Source organism: Argentina anserina, chromosome 7 (assembly GCF_933775445.1).
Source record: "Argentina anserina chromosome 7, drPotAnse1.1, whole genome shotgun sequence".
Lineage (NCBI taxonomy): Eukaryota > Viridiplantae > Streptophyta > Magnoliopsida > Rosales > Rosaceae > Argentina > Argentina anserina.
The window spans coordinates 6,019,223-6,033,879 of NC_065878.1; the positions used below are offsets into that span (position 1 = coordinate 6,019,223).

The window sequence follows — 14,657 nt, forward strand, 5'->3', positions numbered from 1 at the left end:
AGGACCCTGCCTCCTCTAAGGCTAATGATGCTCTACATGACAAATGTAAGGATTCTAACTAGTGGTTTGGTTTCAACTAATGGTCTTCCTCATGTTCCCTTCCCCAATAGATTTGCAAAGCAAAAGAATGATGACTCTGATCAAGCCATGCTCGACATATTTAAGAAGGTGGAAGTGAACATGCCTCTTATTGAATGCAAACAATAAAATCCTAGGTATGTTAAGTTTTTGAAAGAATTGTGCACCAATAAGAGGATGACTCGAGAGAAGGAGGTTGTCACAATGAGTGAGACGGTTTCTACCGTGCTCCAAAGGAAGCTACCACCAAAGCTTAAGGATCCAGATGTTTTTCTATCCCTTGTACAATCGGAAACATGACATTTCAAAAGATAATGCTAGACTTAGGTGCATCGATCAATGTAATGCCTTACTATATTTATGAGGATCTAGGTCTAGGTGATTTGAAACGAGATAATGTTGTGATTCGATTGGCAGATTGTTCTAACAAAGTCCATTTAGGCTATGTTGAAGACGTTTTTGTGCAGGTTTCGAGCTTAATTTTCCTTGCAGACTTCTATGTCATTGACATGGAGCCAACTGAAGCAGATGACAATGAGGTTCCTATCTTGTTGGGCCGTCCCTTCATGAGGACTGCATGAATGAAAATTGATGTGTTTAGTGGATCACTCACCTTTGAGTTCGACGGTGAAGTGATTAGCTTTAACAAATTTGAGACTATGAGGTATCCCCTTTCAGAATTGAGTGATTGTTTTTCAGTTGACATTCTTGATTCCATTGCAGATAACTATCTAGATACCTTGGCACACAACGAGACACTCACTATTGCCCAAGGGGCCGGATTTACGAGTGATGGTTCAAATATTTATGAGTTAGAAGCTAATGATGCCGTGTTATCTTATGTGATAGAGAACGTGTCCTCTCTTGAAGTTGCACGTGAGATAAGTTATGTTTCTCCTAGTCCAACTTGTATGTTTTTTTGTCGTAATATCTGAAACACTTCGTGCACATAGCTCTTTTATTATATCTTCAAGCAGGTCCAAATTTAGCTAAAATAGGTTGAAAATTTTATATACATAAAATTAAATTATGCAATTCAATATCTTGTTTTCACAGGAAATAATTAGGAAGTTCAAGGCATGCCAACTCAGTCATGACATCATCTTTGGTTTTGTTTTGATTTCTTGAACTTTTTGCATTTTGTGCATTATTATGCGCATGCATTTGTGGTTCACCTTTCAAAACTTTGCTAAAATTTAGAATAAGTGATATAAAAGTCTCACAGCAATGACTTTCAGGCTGTTCCCCATTTTAGCATGACTAGTTCATACTATAAAGTACAAAGCAACTAGTGATCGTGAGGTTTTCCACTTTCACAAGTCAATTAAATATTCGTGTATGAAAATTGATTTGCACAATATTAATGGAGTTTGATCTTCTTCTCAAATTTTATTTATTTTTCGTTGTTGTATTACTAAGAGTGGTACCTGCGAAATGGAAATTAAGTTTTAATACAAATTTTGAGCCAATGGAATTGTTGTCTGTCTTTTAAAGACTAAGATCAAGTAACTTTGAGATGCATACTTGGAACATGCAAGTGATACAACTCATTCCCACGATGATGACCAGCCCCATATTCTCCACCAGAATCAGCCAAACCACATGTTGGTGGATGTAGTCATTTCCTGACTAGCTAGCTAATCCTCTGTCTTTATCTCCAAGCAAAGTATACTCAAAACTCAAAAGGAAAACACCCTCTATTATTCCAACTGAACTGGTTTTTTTTCTTGTAGTAGTCCTTAAATAATGTTGTAGATAGAGCAATTCAGATAAGAGGTTTGGTTTGAACAGGTCCCCATTACAGTTTGGTTGAGCATCCTTTACTTACATGCGTATTGCAAACAATTGTTGACACTACCGTGTTGAATCTTTGAAAAGATGTTCACCAAAACGGTACTTCTTTTTGTGATCTTCCTTAATATCTATGTCTGTTTGGCTTCTGATCCTGATCCGGTCCAAGACTTCTGCATAGCCAACACAGCAGAGTCTGCGGCTGCAAGCAATGCCATCCAATGCAAGAATTCATCTGTTGCAACAGTGGAAGATTTTATATTTTCCGGCATCAGGTCTCCTGGAAAATTTGGCCAAACAGGTCTTGCTGCTACTTCAGTGAACTCAAACATCTTTCCAGGACTGAACACACTTGGAATGTCCTTTGTCCGAGCTGATTTTGAAGTTGGTGGTGTAAACGTGCCACATTACCATCCGAGGGCAACGGAGACAGCGTTTGTGCTTGAAGGAAAGATTTATTCCGGGTTTGTTGATACGAATAACAAGATTTTCGCTAGAGTGATTGAAAAGGGTGAGGTCATGGTGTTTCCAAAAGGTCTAGTGCACTTCCAAATGAATGTGGGTGACACTCCAGCAACCATATTAGGGAGCTTCAACAGCCAGAATCCTGGACTGCTAAGAATTCCCACTTCAGTTTTCGGATCAGGGATTAAAGACGAGCTCTTGGAGAAGGCTTTTGGATTGAGTTCTAAGGAGATTGCCAAGTTGAACAAGAGGCTTGGTCCCCATTGACTGAGCTAGCTAGACAACTGCAATTTCATTTCCTTTTTCGTACGTCTACTGACATTCTTTCATGAGCAAATATATAAATCTGAATATTGTTATCTCAATATGGTACTCTGTTTATTGTTTGTAGAACTAGGAAGTATTCCCACATGCCAAATCCTTGAGATTTTGGTTTTGTACTACTCTATCTGCACTCAATAGAAGAATCTTTAAGGAAAACTTCAGTTCTTTTAAAGAAGTAATCTTATGAATGGTGTTGTTTTCATCAAGGTCTACAATTCAAACGTAATATGATGAATTCTAGTTTAAGAGGACAAGAAGTTCATTTTGAACTGCAACTGTTTACAGAGAATTTGCTCACTACAGTATTATAATACAAGTCCATGTATCTGTGCGTGGTTCATTTTTCTTATGGAAAAGTGAAAACTGTGTTTTCCGCTAGTAGATTTCAAGTCCTATGCATACATGCACTGAGAGGTTATTCCTTGCTGCAAAATTAAGCGATGGACACAATGTGGCAATTATTACCAGACACATAATGATCGATCATTTTAAGAATGCTCAAACTGCACCTGATATATGATCATTGCTCTCAACAAGTGACTAGCTTTTTAATAAAAATGAGTGTAAAGAGAGACATAAAAAAGAGTACAGTGAGACTTTTTCAACTAAACATAACATCATATTGTTCTGCTAGTACGCATGAACACACTGCAGCATCATGACTTATCATTACACTCCCATGGAGTCTTAATTAACAAGAAGTCTCTAGTATGGCAGAGAAAGAGTTGTTCTAGCCACTTTACCTAATTAGTGTTCATTCAGTACAACTTCAAGTCTCTCATATACTTGATTAAAGCAAGGCACTCAACATCTCATTCCAAATATCAGGTACACCAGGAAGACACCAATGGCTGCAGTCCGACGAATACTCTCTCAGGTGCTGCTTCTCTTCCTGTCCCATGGCCCGTCTGTACACAGAAGGGTGTCCATCTCTTCGAAATGCCGAAATTGTGGTTATGTCCTGAAGATAAACTGGAAATCTCATTTTTCTCAGAACCCCTTGTAGCACTAGCAGGGGTTCAGGAACATGTTGGTGACTGAAATTTGCCAAAGGCTGCTTCTGATTGTAGCATCTCCAACCATTTTCTCTGCCATATATATTAACATTGAGCATATATTGATCCAAGCTGACCAACAATATCAATCTTTATATAGCATTACGCATTGTATATATTCATATACCTGTTATGCCTAGGTGACATGCTTCGGAAAATTACTCGGGTCTTACTCGGGTCTAGGTTTAAATCAACCCATTTAGCCCATGTAGTGAGTCCTTTCTGGTAAGCAACCATTGGATTCATATTGGTAAACAGTGACTTTCCTTCCATGTAGTAATCCCACCTGAAATTAGTTATATCATTGCAATTCAATCAAATTTAAGGTCCTGCATAACATTACGTACCACTCACCACCCATATCCCATAAAGTTAATTTCTCAACTGCAATTGTTTCCAAGCAAATCATGAAGAATGAAACTAGCTAGCTAATCAAAGAACTCAAAAAATAACTAATATGAATTTTGTCTTACGACGATGTTTTGTCAGAGTGAGTCCACCAGTGAGCTGAATCAAAAACAAGAACATCAACTCCTCTCCAATACTTTGCATTCTGCTCTATCAAATCCAAATGCAAAATCCTTTTGTTGGCAGCTCCCTTGTTCAATTCTACTAGGAGCGGAGCCCATGTAAACTCAATTGATACTTCAAAGGCCTGTATATGTATGAACATTTGTATCATGTATATTAATTTATATATTGTAGTCCTGGATAAGTTTCTAGCTAAATAAACTAAAAGTTCTTAAATAACTCGATACCATTGCATGGAACGCCATAGAAGGACCATTGTAGGTGACTCTCTTTCGGGCTGTTGGAATAACTCCTTGTACTAAGCACACAAGAGACTCCCACTGATTCCTCATTATAGAATCACCCACCAGCATTATTCTTTTCCTTCTCATTTTACCGAGAAATTTCAACGCATCAAACCTACATTTCAGAAATGAAAGAAATCACTGGAGAACCTCGTTCGCAATGTAAATTGTACACAAGTTGTGACTTGTTGATTTAAGAGTAGCTAGCTAGCTGGTTAATTGGTAGGTACGTACCTAGGAATGGAGCAGCGGTTTGGCTTCCAGCGCCACTTTTCGTAGTCGGAATCCGGCCTTCCATTCTTCTGACAAGTGACGGCAGCGCTAAGATATGGACAGGATGAGTCATAGAGAGGGTAGGATTGATCATAAACCCACTTTCCGTCCGAAAGTTGACACTTACGTTTCGAGCTTTGGTGGCTCTGAACCATGTTAACCTGACCATCTTCATCGTTAAGCCACGAGTATTCATCCTGCTCTTCCTCTAGCTCAACCTCGGAAGACTTCACAGGCGGAACCACGCATAGAAAGATAAAGATAATGCTCACGAAGAGCAGATAGTGAAGCTGCAGCTTTGTTTCTCTCATCGAAAAAGTTAGCCAGACATGAAACAATGCTTGGGACAAATTAAGAGATCGGAGAGCTAGCTAGGTGAAGCTTTAAGGTTGAAAACTTGGTCAATGATCAGCAAGAGCATCAAGACATGCATGAGTTACGGTGGTTGATCATGCTTTTTCACTTTTGTGCGTTGAAAGTGGAAGCATATATAACGGAGGGGGCAGAAGGTAGGTGAGCATGATTTGCTGTCCGCGACTGAAGGATCGATCATATATATATAGCACTTTTTGGCTGTGAAGTTCTGCAATACTGTTTTGGTGCGTAATTATATTTTTGCAACACTTTGCGATTAAATTTATTTATCTTTACTGTCTAGTATGTAAATAATATTGTGCAGATCATCTTTGCAACATTTCAGCCAATTTAGTGATCATTAAGACCCTCAGATATTGTGTTTTTCTGTTAAAAACATGAACGATTCATGTTTGACAGAATTCAGTCTGTCCATTTGTTTTTCAATTTTGAAGACCTTAACGATCACCAAATTGGCTAAAATTTTGCAGAGATGATCTGCACATTATTATCTAGATACTAGACGGTCGAGATGAGGAAATTCAACCGAAAGGTGGTTCAAAAATGGAAATATGCACCAAAACTATCGGTGCAGACCTCCTTATTTGAGAAAATCTGTATATATATATATATATATATATATATATACATATCATTGCTAGTGTTCTTTTGATCTTTTCTCAATTACATCAAACCGAGATAGAGATTAAATAAGATCAATCAAGATCATAGGAGGGTGATGGATTCCACCAATTAAAGACGTTCACTTGCTACTCGGTAGCTAGTAGAGAGACTTGTCGTCAGTTAAGCTAGTACATTAATTAAGGGTACGTACGTTCTTTCACTTAGTCACATGGTCGACCAATCATATCATTCCGAGCACCGTACGGAGATTTCAAGATTCTGGCTGCCGTAGGCCGGAGTTGCACACAGACAGGAACGCCGGGAGGAGGAGAGTGTGCCTGTACTAGTTAGCGTCGTCATTGACCGTCGCCGGTGGCCAGAATTGTCGAACCGCACCGTACGGACGGTGCGAACAATCACAGCTGAGAATTTCCGCAAATTATACGTACGATCGAATACCACATCATATCTCTTGTTATATATAATAGGATTAGATGACCGTGCGTACGTCGATATGTAACGTTCAAGTTGTACATGCACTTGATGACTAAACGAAGACAAGAGACTAGGTAATCTTACAAATTTGGATGGCAGATCGATTGAACCAAATACAAATTGTTCAGTAACAACCCGACTGTATCTGATACAGTAACTGTCGACGGTCGATTCCAAGCGAGAATGCGATATCGTAATTGTGAATTTAACACATTTTTGGTCCACTAGCTAATCAGTTATTACACTAAGTTTTGTCGGTGCCGGAGTCGCCAATGCTGCTTGCCAGGGTCAGATAGTGATCTAGCTATTAAATCTCATTTCATTTCATTCTTGGATCAGCAAATGACATCCAGAAATTATTATATATACCCGTTACATATCCCACGTGGCGTAACCTTTTAATGTTATTGATCAATTTTTTACTGTGATTATTTCTGATTGGTTTTTATATGTAAATTTTTTTATCATTTTAACCGCGTGCATGTTAATTATACAATGTTGTAATATAATTGACTAGGTACGCTACATGACAGTATCACGTAGTGTGGCGGGTACACAGAATAATTACTCGGATGACTTCATAGAATTAGTCAATGGCCGATGTTATTTCTTGGCCGATGACTTGTAATTTTTTAACTTCCATTTAATACTAAAGCAGTAGCATATATAGTATATATTTTAATTAGCTTTTGCTTAGATTGATTGAATCGGTTGAGATCGTGAGTAATATATCATGTATGCATTGCTATAGATCCTAATTAGACGTACAGTTGCACTAATTGTAGTTTTGTACATTAATCTTAGTTGCAATATGTAAAGTTCTAATGTATTGTACGTATTAACATATGAATTATGGATTCGATTTTCACGATTTATTTGCTCGCTGCACGGATCAGTTCCGTTTGTTATTATTAGCATAGATTGTCTACACGTCCATATAGATTTCAAATTATTCTGTAGTGGCTCTGATACCAATATTGGGACTCATAAATTGGGGAATGATCGGGGTTGGTTTTGTGAAGAACAATTGAAATAAGGACAAGAACAATATTGAAAGAGCTGGGAAGTAATAGCAGAAAGTAAAGACAGAATGAAAATAGTTGATTCTTCATTCATGCCTTGATAGAAATACAAGAGCATATATAATTCCGTACTGGACATTACATAGTAAATGGGCTGCCTATCTTGGGCCAGTGCTATGAGTCTCAACACTGCATATGTTTTCGTTTATTTTTACTGGAAGAACCTTGTGTGCCTGTCATTGTGTTGAAGATTATCTTAATTGTAAATTACGTTGAGTCTTGATTCTTGAGAGCGTGGGCAATGTCTTAGCCAATATATATAGGAAGGAGTACATCTGTACATGGCTCTTATGTCAATTACTTTGCCATACGTTGCTGCTGATGTTATTGAATTTTCACTACGTACTAACACTGTGTGCTCGATATGCCTAGCCTCTTGATGCTAGATTAGAAACCGTGAATACCTAGAGACCCAGAATTCTAATATTCATCATGTATATTTTTATCGAAAAATATTCATCATGTATTTGATTACCGGATAGATCGATTTGCAATTGCAAGATTGGAAGCCCCGATACATCTATGTGCATTACAAAAGTTAGTAAAATTAAACAAGAACATATTTGTATAATAGTACGTGTAACATAACTATGTATTTATAATGAAATTGTAAAGCTGAGTACTGCATATAATAGGTGAGATCGAGCTCAGCTGGCCGACGTCTTATTGTACCTAATTAAGCAATTGATCGAGTACATGTGAATAGAAAATAAAAGCCAACAAAGGAGGGCTGGCTGGCCGGGGTTGCCATATTTTGACTGATCACCAGTTTGCTCCAATATGTCATTATCAGTTTGACTCCATCCATCCATCCATCAATTACTGTAGTCACCTGGTTCCGGCACCCATGAGCTTATAGCTATCAGGAGTGCAACATATACAAGAGGCCGGCGTCCGGTGCCCGCGCGCAGCTTGCTTTTGTTGAATTTCCTGGCAGCTAGGACGATAACAATAAACAATAATACCATACATTACAGGAAAATTTTAGTACGAGTTCAAAAAATATATATCTTTTGTTTTTAAGAAGAATATTAGTATGAGTCGAGGAATATACAGTGAATAATTTTGTAAATATATATTCATGTTTGGCGTGTGTATATATATCTTTGTAATCCCCTTCACCAAATTTGTACGTTCATGACCACTGAAACAAAGTTCATTAGAATTTTAGAATTATTGGATTGTTCTTAGTGTGTGTTTATGCCTTACAATGACTACATATGTAGTTCTGTTCATCTCAGCTGGTTTAATTTATAAATCACTTGATTGATTTGGCAAAAAGGCCGAGGATTAGAATCTCAAGAAAATGAGGCAATTCAAATTAAACAAAGTATACATATAAATGGTATATTCTCTCCACCAACCCTTGATACTTGATAGCTACGTCTAACAAGTCAAACAATGTGCTTAATTTCTCTTATTTGAAATTGAAAACACACCCAAGAGTAGTCCTCAAACTTGGACTTTTAATTTCACATCATTAATTTTCTCTATGTTTCGTTGTATCTGGCTAGGTTGTCATTTCATTTTCAGAGAAAACTGAAATCTTTCCATCTTTTTCCCGTATTTAATTTATATATTTGATGGTAATATAGCAAGTACTAGTGTTTCATGCATATATATCACGTTATAAATGTGAAAAACAACTTTGCATAAAACAACATACGTGTGATCCATGAAGGTATCTTCTCATTCTCTCTTTTTCTTTAACTTTAAAGACAGGAGAAGAGGTTGTGCAATTTGTGCTTATGATTATTTGGACTAGATCGAGAGAAGATGATGGAAGAAGATCGAGAGACCTTGAGCAATGGCCAGTAGAGGCTATAGCGACTACTGTAGGATAATTTTTTTTAAATGTTTTTTGAAGAGACTGTCAGGATGTTACTCCCAGAACAAAGATATGTTTCTTAGTCATAATTGTTTTTTTTTTTTATAGAATTGACGAAATATTATTGATACCAAATCAAGCTAGAATGCCTATAATGTCGGTAGGGGAGACCCTTACAAACTGCGTTCACCCACCATCAAACAATTCGACTCAAAAGCAATGGGAGCTAAAGAATGCTCCACCTCATAACTGACCGCCGCTCTAGCAACCCAAGGCCTCCACCATAGCCCATGAATTAACAAAATCCACCGGAAAAGAAACACCCCCCTCCCCCATAATAGAAGCTTCACTATCCCGGAAAACCACTCATATTCCTCCTCTCTGAGCAATCAGATCAAAAGAACCATCAATATTACATTTAATCCAACCGGCGGTGGAGAGACCCAAGGTTTAGGCACCTGAGATCCACGCCAGGAGCCCGGCCTAGATTGCTTCTATAACTCAACAAAGCTACACACCTGATAATAAATCTGGTTGCAAGAGACTTATCATTCCAAAGCCTTTGATTACATACATTCCTTCCGGCCCCACCAAATAATAATAATAAGCAAGCTAAAAGACTCCGGTGTAAGCCTCTCACCACAAATACCTAACCAATCACTCAATCAGACAAAGACATAGGTTGCACAACAGTAGTACAGACATAAGGTAACTCTGGAAACAATGGCACCAACTCATGTATGAACCAACAATCACGAGAATGGAGCATCATTGTCTCATTAGGCTCATTACACAACATATATAGGCTCCATTATCAATAATTAAATGGTTACGTTTTGTTTCATTACGTCGTTATTATTCTCGTTTCGTTCCTCCTCCAACAATGTGTACATATATATATATATACACAACACACTATATTTGAATGGGTGGGTGTGTACACTATATTTAAATGGGTGGGTGTGTTGAATATATAATGCGAAGTAGGGTTAAATATATAGAAAAAAGATGTAAATAATTATCAATAATTAAATGGTTACGTTTTGTTCCATTACGTCGTTATTATTCTCGTTTCGTTCCTCCTCCAACAATGTGTACATATATATATATATATATATATATACACAACACACTATATTTGAATGGGTGGGTATGTTGAATATATAATGCGAAGTAGGGTTAAGTATATAGAAAAAAGATGTAAATAAATAATTTGATTAAAAAATAATCATCCTTTTAAAGAATATTTGTATTTGTTTTTAAGAAAAATATAAATAGAAAATGACAAAATTACCCCTCATGTGCATGATATTTGACGCAAATTTGGATGAAAACAGTTAAATTTAACGGATGTGGTGTAAATCGGCAATTTTTACCAAGTTTACGAGGTAAATTGACTCAAATACAAGTTTATGGTGCAAATTGACAATTTTAGCCAAATTTGAGGTATATTTTGGCAATTTTGCCTTTATTTAATCTGTTTTTCTAATGGTGTAAGCTTGTTTTGTGTAGTCTCTTGTATTCTGCTCTGCTGCATTGTCTTTATGGGGAGCACGAGCGTGGGGCTTTATCGGTGGCCTACGTTAGCTCGTCAGAGGGAGACTCTTCCGCAAAGATCTGTGCAACCACAACTGAAGTTTGACTTTATTTCCTCTGGGAAGTTTCATAGCAGTGGCATTGGCTACAGAGGACTCAGGATCAAGTTGAAGACAAGCATAAGTGTTCGTGCCACTAATGCATTTGTTGTTGCTGATGATAAAACATATGGGAGCAAGCAGATTATCAATATTACTCCGCAGCTTTATGATTACATCCTTGACAGTGTAGGAGAGCCAGAGGTAACTCAACTCGAACTCTTAATTTTTTTTTTGGTGTTCGACACCAATACTTTCATTGGGACCTTATATTTTTCAGTATTTCTTGGCTACTTATTAGAGGGTAGAGTTTTAATGTCAAGTGCAGATTAAAAAATGTGGGAATTTGGATAGGAAAATGAAACAACTGGCTTTTGAGGCATCCAAAACCTCTTGGTCACTTTTGAAACTAATCGTTAAAATTCAAAGGTAACCCTTTTATAATGGATTAGAGTTTTAAGAATTAGCCTGAGAAAAGCTGTGATAGGAATATAACACTTAAGTTCATGTAATTGTTCAAACAAAATTGAGTAGGAACTTTTTTTTTTCCATTATACCAGTGTACAATGACTAATAATCTTCAAATTGAATGTGGCACGGCCTGTTTGACAAGTTTGTGTGTGAAAAAGTAATGATCTACTGTTGTCTGGATACGTGTCTCCCGACCATGCACAACTGCTTGCAATGCTTGTGCTTGAAGTTGGTGTATATACAATATGCTTTTCTCATCTTTCAAATCTTCAGTGCTGCTCACTTCACTTCTTTCTTAGAATACCTTTTTTTTCCTTTAAGTTTGGGGGCATGAGGGTTATACCAATCTGCACTAAGCTCGTGCCTCACTTTGGACTTGTATATATAAACTATTACTCTATTTTGATTTTAGTGGCTCACGTATGTGTGAACTTGTGGCTTACTTATAATCATCAAGAACATTTTAATTGACATATTGTTGACTTTCTTACTTGTGGATAAGGTAAAGAATGTGAGAAGGTTGTTCCATTATAAGCCAATTGTTACAGAAAATATGAAAATCAAGAAGTAAGATTGCTTATATGAACATGTGTTATTAATGATATATTATGTTATTATTGAATAAGACTTGTTATAATTCGAAAAATAGTTCAGTAACAAAACTTATTTAGCCTGGTGGTTTGTCAAATATGAGACTGGACTATTATGCTAATTTTGTTCGTTAGTCCGACACTGCACCAAACATGGGTTAAGAATTACTGTACCCTAATCCGAGCCAACACAGTCTCAGACTAAGCAAAGACTTAGCTCGGAAAAACAAATGTGCCCTAATTGAGCTCTCATCACCCACCTATCACCTATTTCCATCAACTAACAAATCCTTTGCCGCAAACATACATTTCCAACATGCCGAAGGATTAGTAGGATACTGGGATTAGGAGTATTCCAAAAATCACAAGTAGGAAAGTACCCGGCCATCATCAATTGAGCCACAAAAGACTAAGGATTTTTCACAACCCACCAACCCTACTTAGCAAGCAATGACAAGTTATGAGCATGCAGATGTCAACAAAGCTTATTTCAAGACATCCAGTGAATCTTCTTCTCATTGTATTTACTACTCCACTTCTTCTCATTGTATTTACTACTCCACCATAATTTAGCAGACATCTGATTGAGAGAATTACATAAACTTTTTGACAATAGGAAAAAACTCCTAGAATACAAAGGCAGCGCCTGAGCCACAACCCTGATGAGTAAATCCCTACCAGCACCACTTGATAACTTACTCTGCCAACCCTCCAGCTTGATACTAACGACTCCTTTATATAAAAGAACGTGTTAGTCCTACTCCTACCAACCATGGTCTGAAGACCAAAATACTTGTCATGTTTGTCAACGATACCAACACCTAAGATAGCCACTAACTGTTCTTGTAAAGTGGTATACACCCCCTTATTAAAAACATTGTTGCTCTTAGAAAAATTAACTTTTAAACCTGAAGCCACCTTATAATCAGTGATCACCCCTTGAATAGTATAGCACTCCTGAATAGTAGCTTTACTAAAAAACAAACTATCATCAACAAACAGAAGATGATTAATAACTGGAGCCCCATAGCAAACAAATACTCCTTGTAATGAACCTTCCTACAGTTTATTATCGAATAAAGCTCAGAAAACCTCCGCTCCCAACAGAAACAAGTAAGGAGAAAAATGGTTCCCTTGCCTTAAATCCCGGGTAGGGAATAAACTATTGCACGACTTACCATTGATCAGAAAAGAGTACCTGACCGTACTAATACACTGTTTGATCAACTGTATCCAATGGGAAGCAAACCTTAGACGACCATAATTGCTTCCAAAAAGAACCACTTCATATGATCATAGACCTTACTCATATCTAATTTCAAAGTCATCACACCGTGAGTTCTATTAGAATCAATGAAATGAGAGACCTCATAAGAAATTAAAGAATTATCGGTGATCAACGTCAGAGAAATAAAAGCACTCTGACACGGAGAAATAAGCTAGTGCATATGTTTCTTCAGTTGATTAGCCACTGCAGAATATATCTTGTATAACACTTTACAGAATGCAATAGGTCTCGAATCAGCAACCTGAGTCAGATTTCGGACTTTCGGAATCAAACAAATATGAGTAAAATTGACATTCCTTACCAACTGACCCAAGATCAAGAAGCTCCATACTAGGGGCGTGCATGGGTCAGATCGAGTCAGATGTGGACCCAACTCATATTCAACCCGCATCCTTCAGTTTCAAAATTTATACGACTGATAACTTATTTGAGAAAGGGTAACGCTGAAAAATCTGGTGGCTGGATTTCGAGTTGGTGTAGTTTGGTTTCAGTGTTTGGACGGGTTTTTTTCTGTTCTGTAAAGTTAGACAAAATTTCCAGATCGTAAAACCACATCAAGAACTTCCTTGATCACCTATCGCCCACACATCATCTTCATCAAAAGTTTCTTGTCATCTTATGAACGCATCCCCTTTAATACAGAAAATTAATTAATATCTAATCTAAAACGAGAAGAGAACTCGACAACCAATCTAACCCCAAACCAAAATCGAATAGAATATGTTATATAATGATTATTGAGGAAGAATATTAACATGCATCATCTGCAATTAAAACACGACTTAAGATTGATATTGGCGTGTGTTGAGTTTGTTCTACAAATCGGTAAAATGAAGGAGAGAAGAGAGAGAAGACTCTGTGCGGCTATGGGGAATGAGAAAAAATGCTAGGGTTGGTAATTATATATGGGAGATTGAGATTCAGTGTAGTAGGGTTGGGAATTATATAAACAAAGCCATCCAATAAGAAATAGACAATGCATTATCCTTTTAAAAATTCGGGCAGGTCGGTTTCTGACGATCGGGTTGACCTATAGAAAAAATAATGAAAGAGGCGATTAGAATGGTACTCGAATTCATTTACGTTCCCGAGTTTCCAGACACATCGCACTTCCGCTCGGGTCGAGTTCGACCCCTTTTTCTGAATAAGCCGGTTCGGTTTTACACTTTTTCTCTAATGTTTTTTTTTAGTTCGGTCACCAAACTTTATTTTTGTGGTTTGGTTCACGATTCGGTTTGTGCCCACCCCTACTCCAGACCACACTACACAGATCATCACCCACTGTATTTCAGTACTTCTAAAAGAACTCTAGAGGCATACCATCCGGACATGGGGACTTAGTAGGGTACATTTGAAACAAAGCCGCCCTAATCTCATCATCAGAATATGGCGCTAACATCCATATTCATCTCCACTGTCACACATGGCTGTAAATGATTCACAGCGGTATGCATCTTATGCAAATCCATAGGCACATAACTATTCATATC

The 14,657-nt window shown here is 37.4% G+C and overlaps 3 protein-coding genes across 3 annotated transcripts in view; 1 reads left to right on the top strand and 2 right to left on the bottom strand.

Moving 5' to 3' along the window:
* LOC126801498 (membrane-bound O-acyltransferase gup1) overlaps positions 1-14,657 on the bottom strand; it is a 178,711-nt gene that overhangs the window by 85,619 nt on the left and 78,435 nt on the right. The gene's annotated exons all lie outside the window — the stretch shown is intronic.
* LOC126801512 (germin-like protein subfamily 3 member 2) lies at positions 1,663-2,827 on the top strand. Its single transcript, XM_050528886.1, has one exon. It carries the CDS (start codon positions 1,957-1,959, stop codon positions 2,599-2,601), a length of 645 nt encoding a protein of 214 aa, XP_050384843.1. The 5' UTR covers positions 1,663-1,956; the 3' UTR covers positions 2,602-2,827.
* On the bottom strand, positions 3,174-5,286 carry LOC126801505 (protein trichome birefringence-like 36). The gene is made up of 5 exons (XM_050528875.1): positions 4,763-5,286; positions 4,472-4,643; positions 4,187-4,368; positions 3,841-3,999; positions 3,174-3,746 (listed from the first exon to the last, which is right to left on the bottom strand). Exons 1-5 carry the CDS (start codon positions 5,110-5,112, stop codon positions 3,449-3,451), a joined length of 1,161 nt encoding a protein of 386 aa, XP_050384832.1. The 5' UTR covers positions 5,113-5,286; the 3' UTR covers positions 3,174-3,448.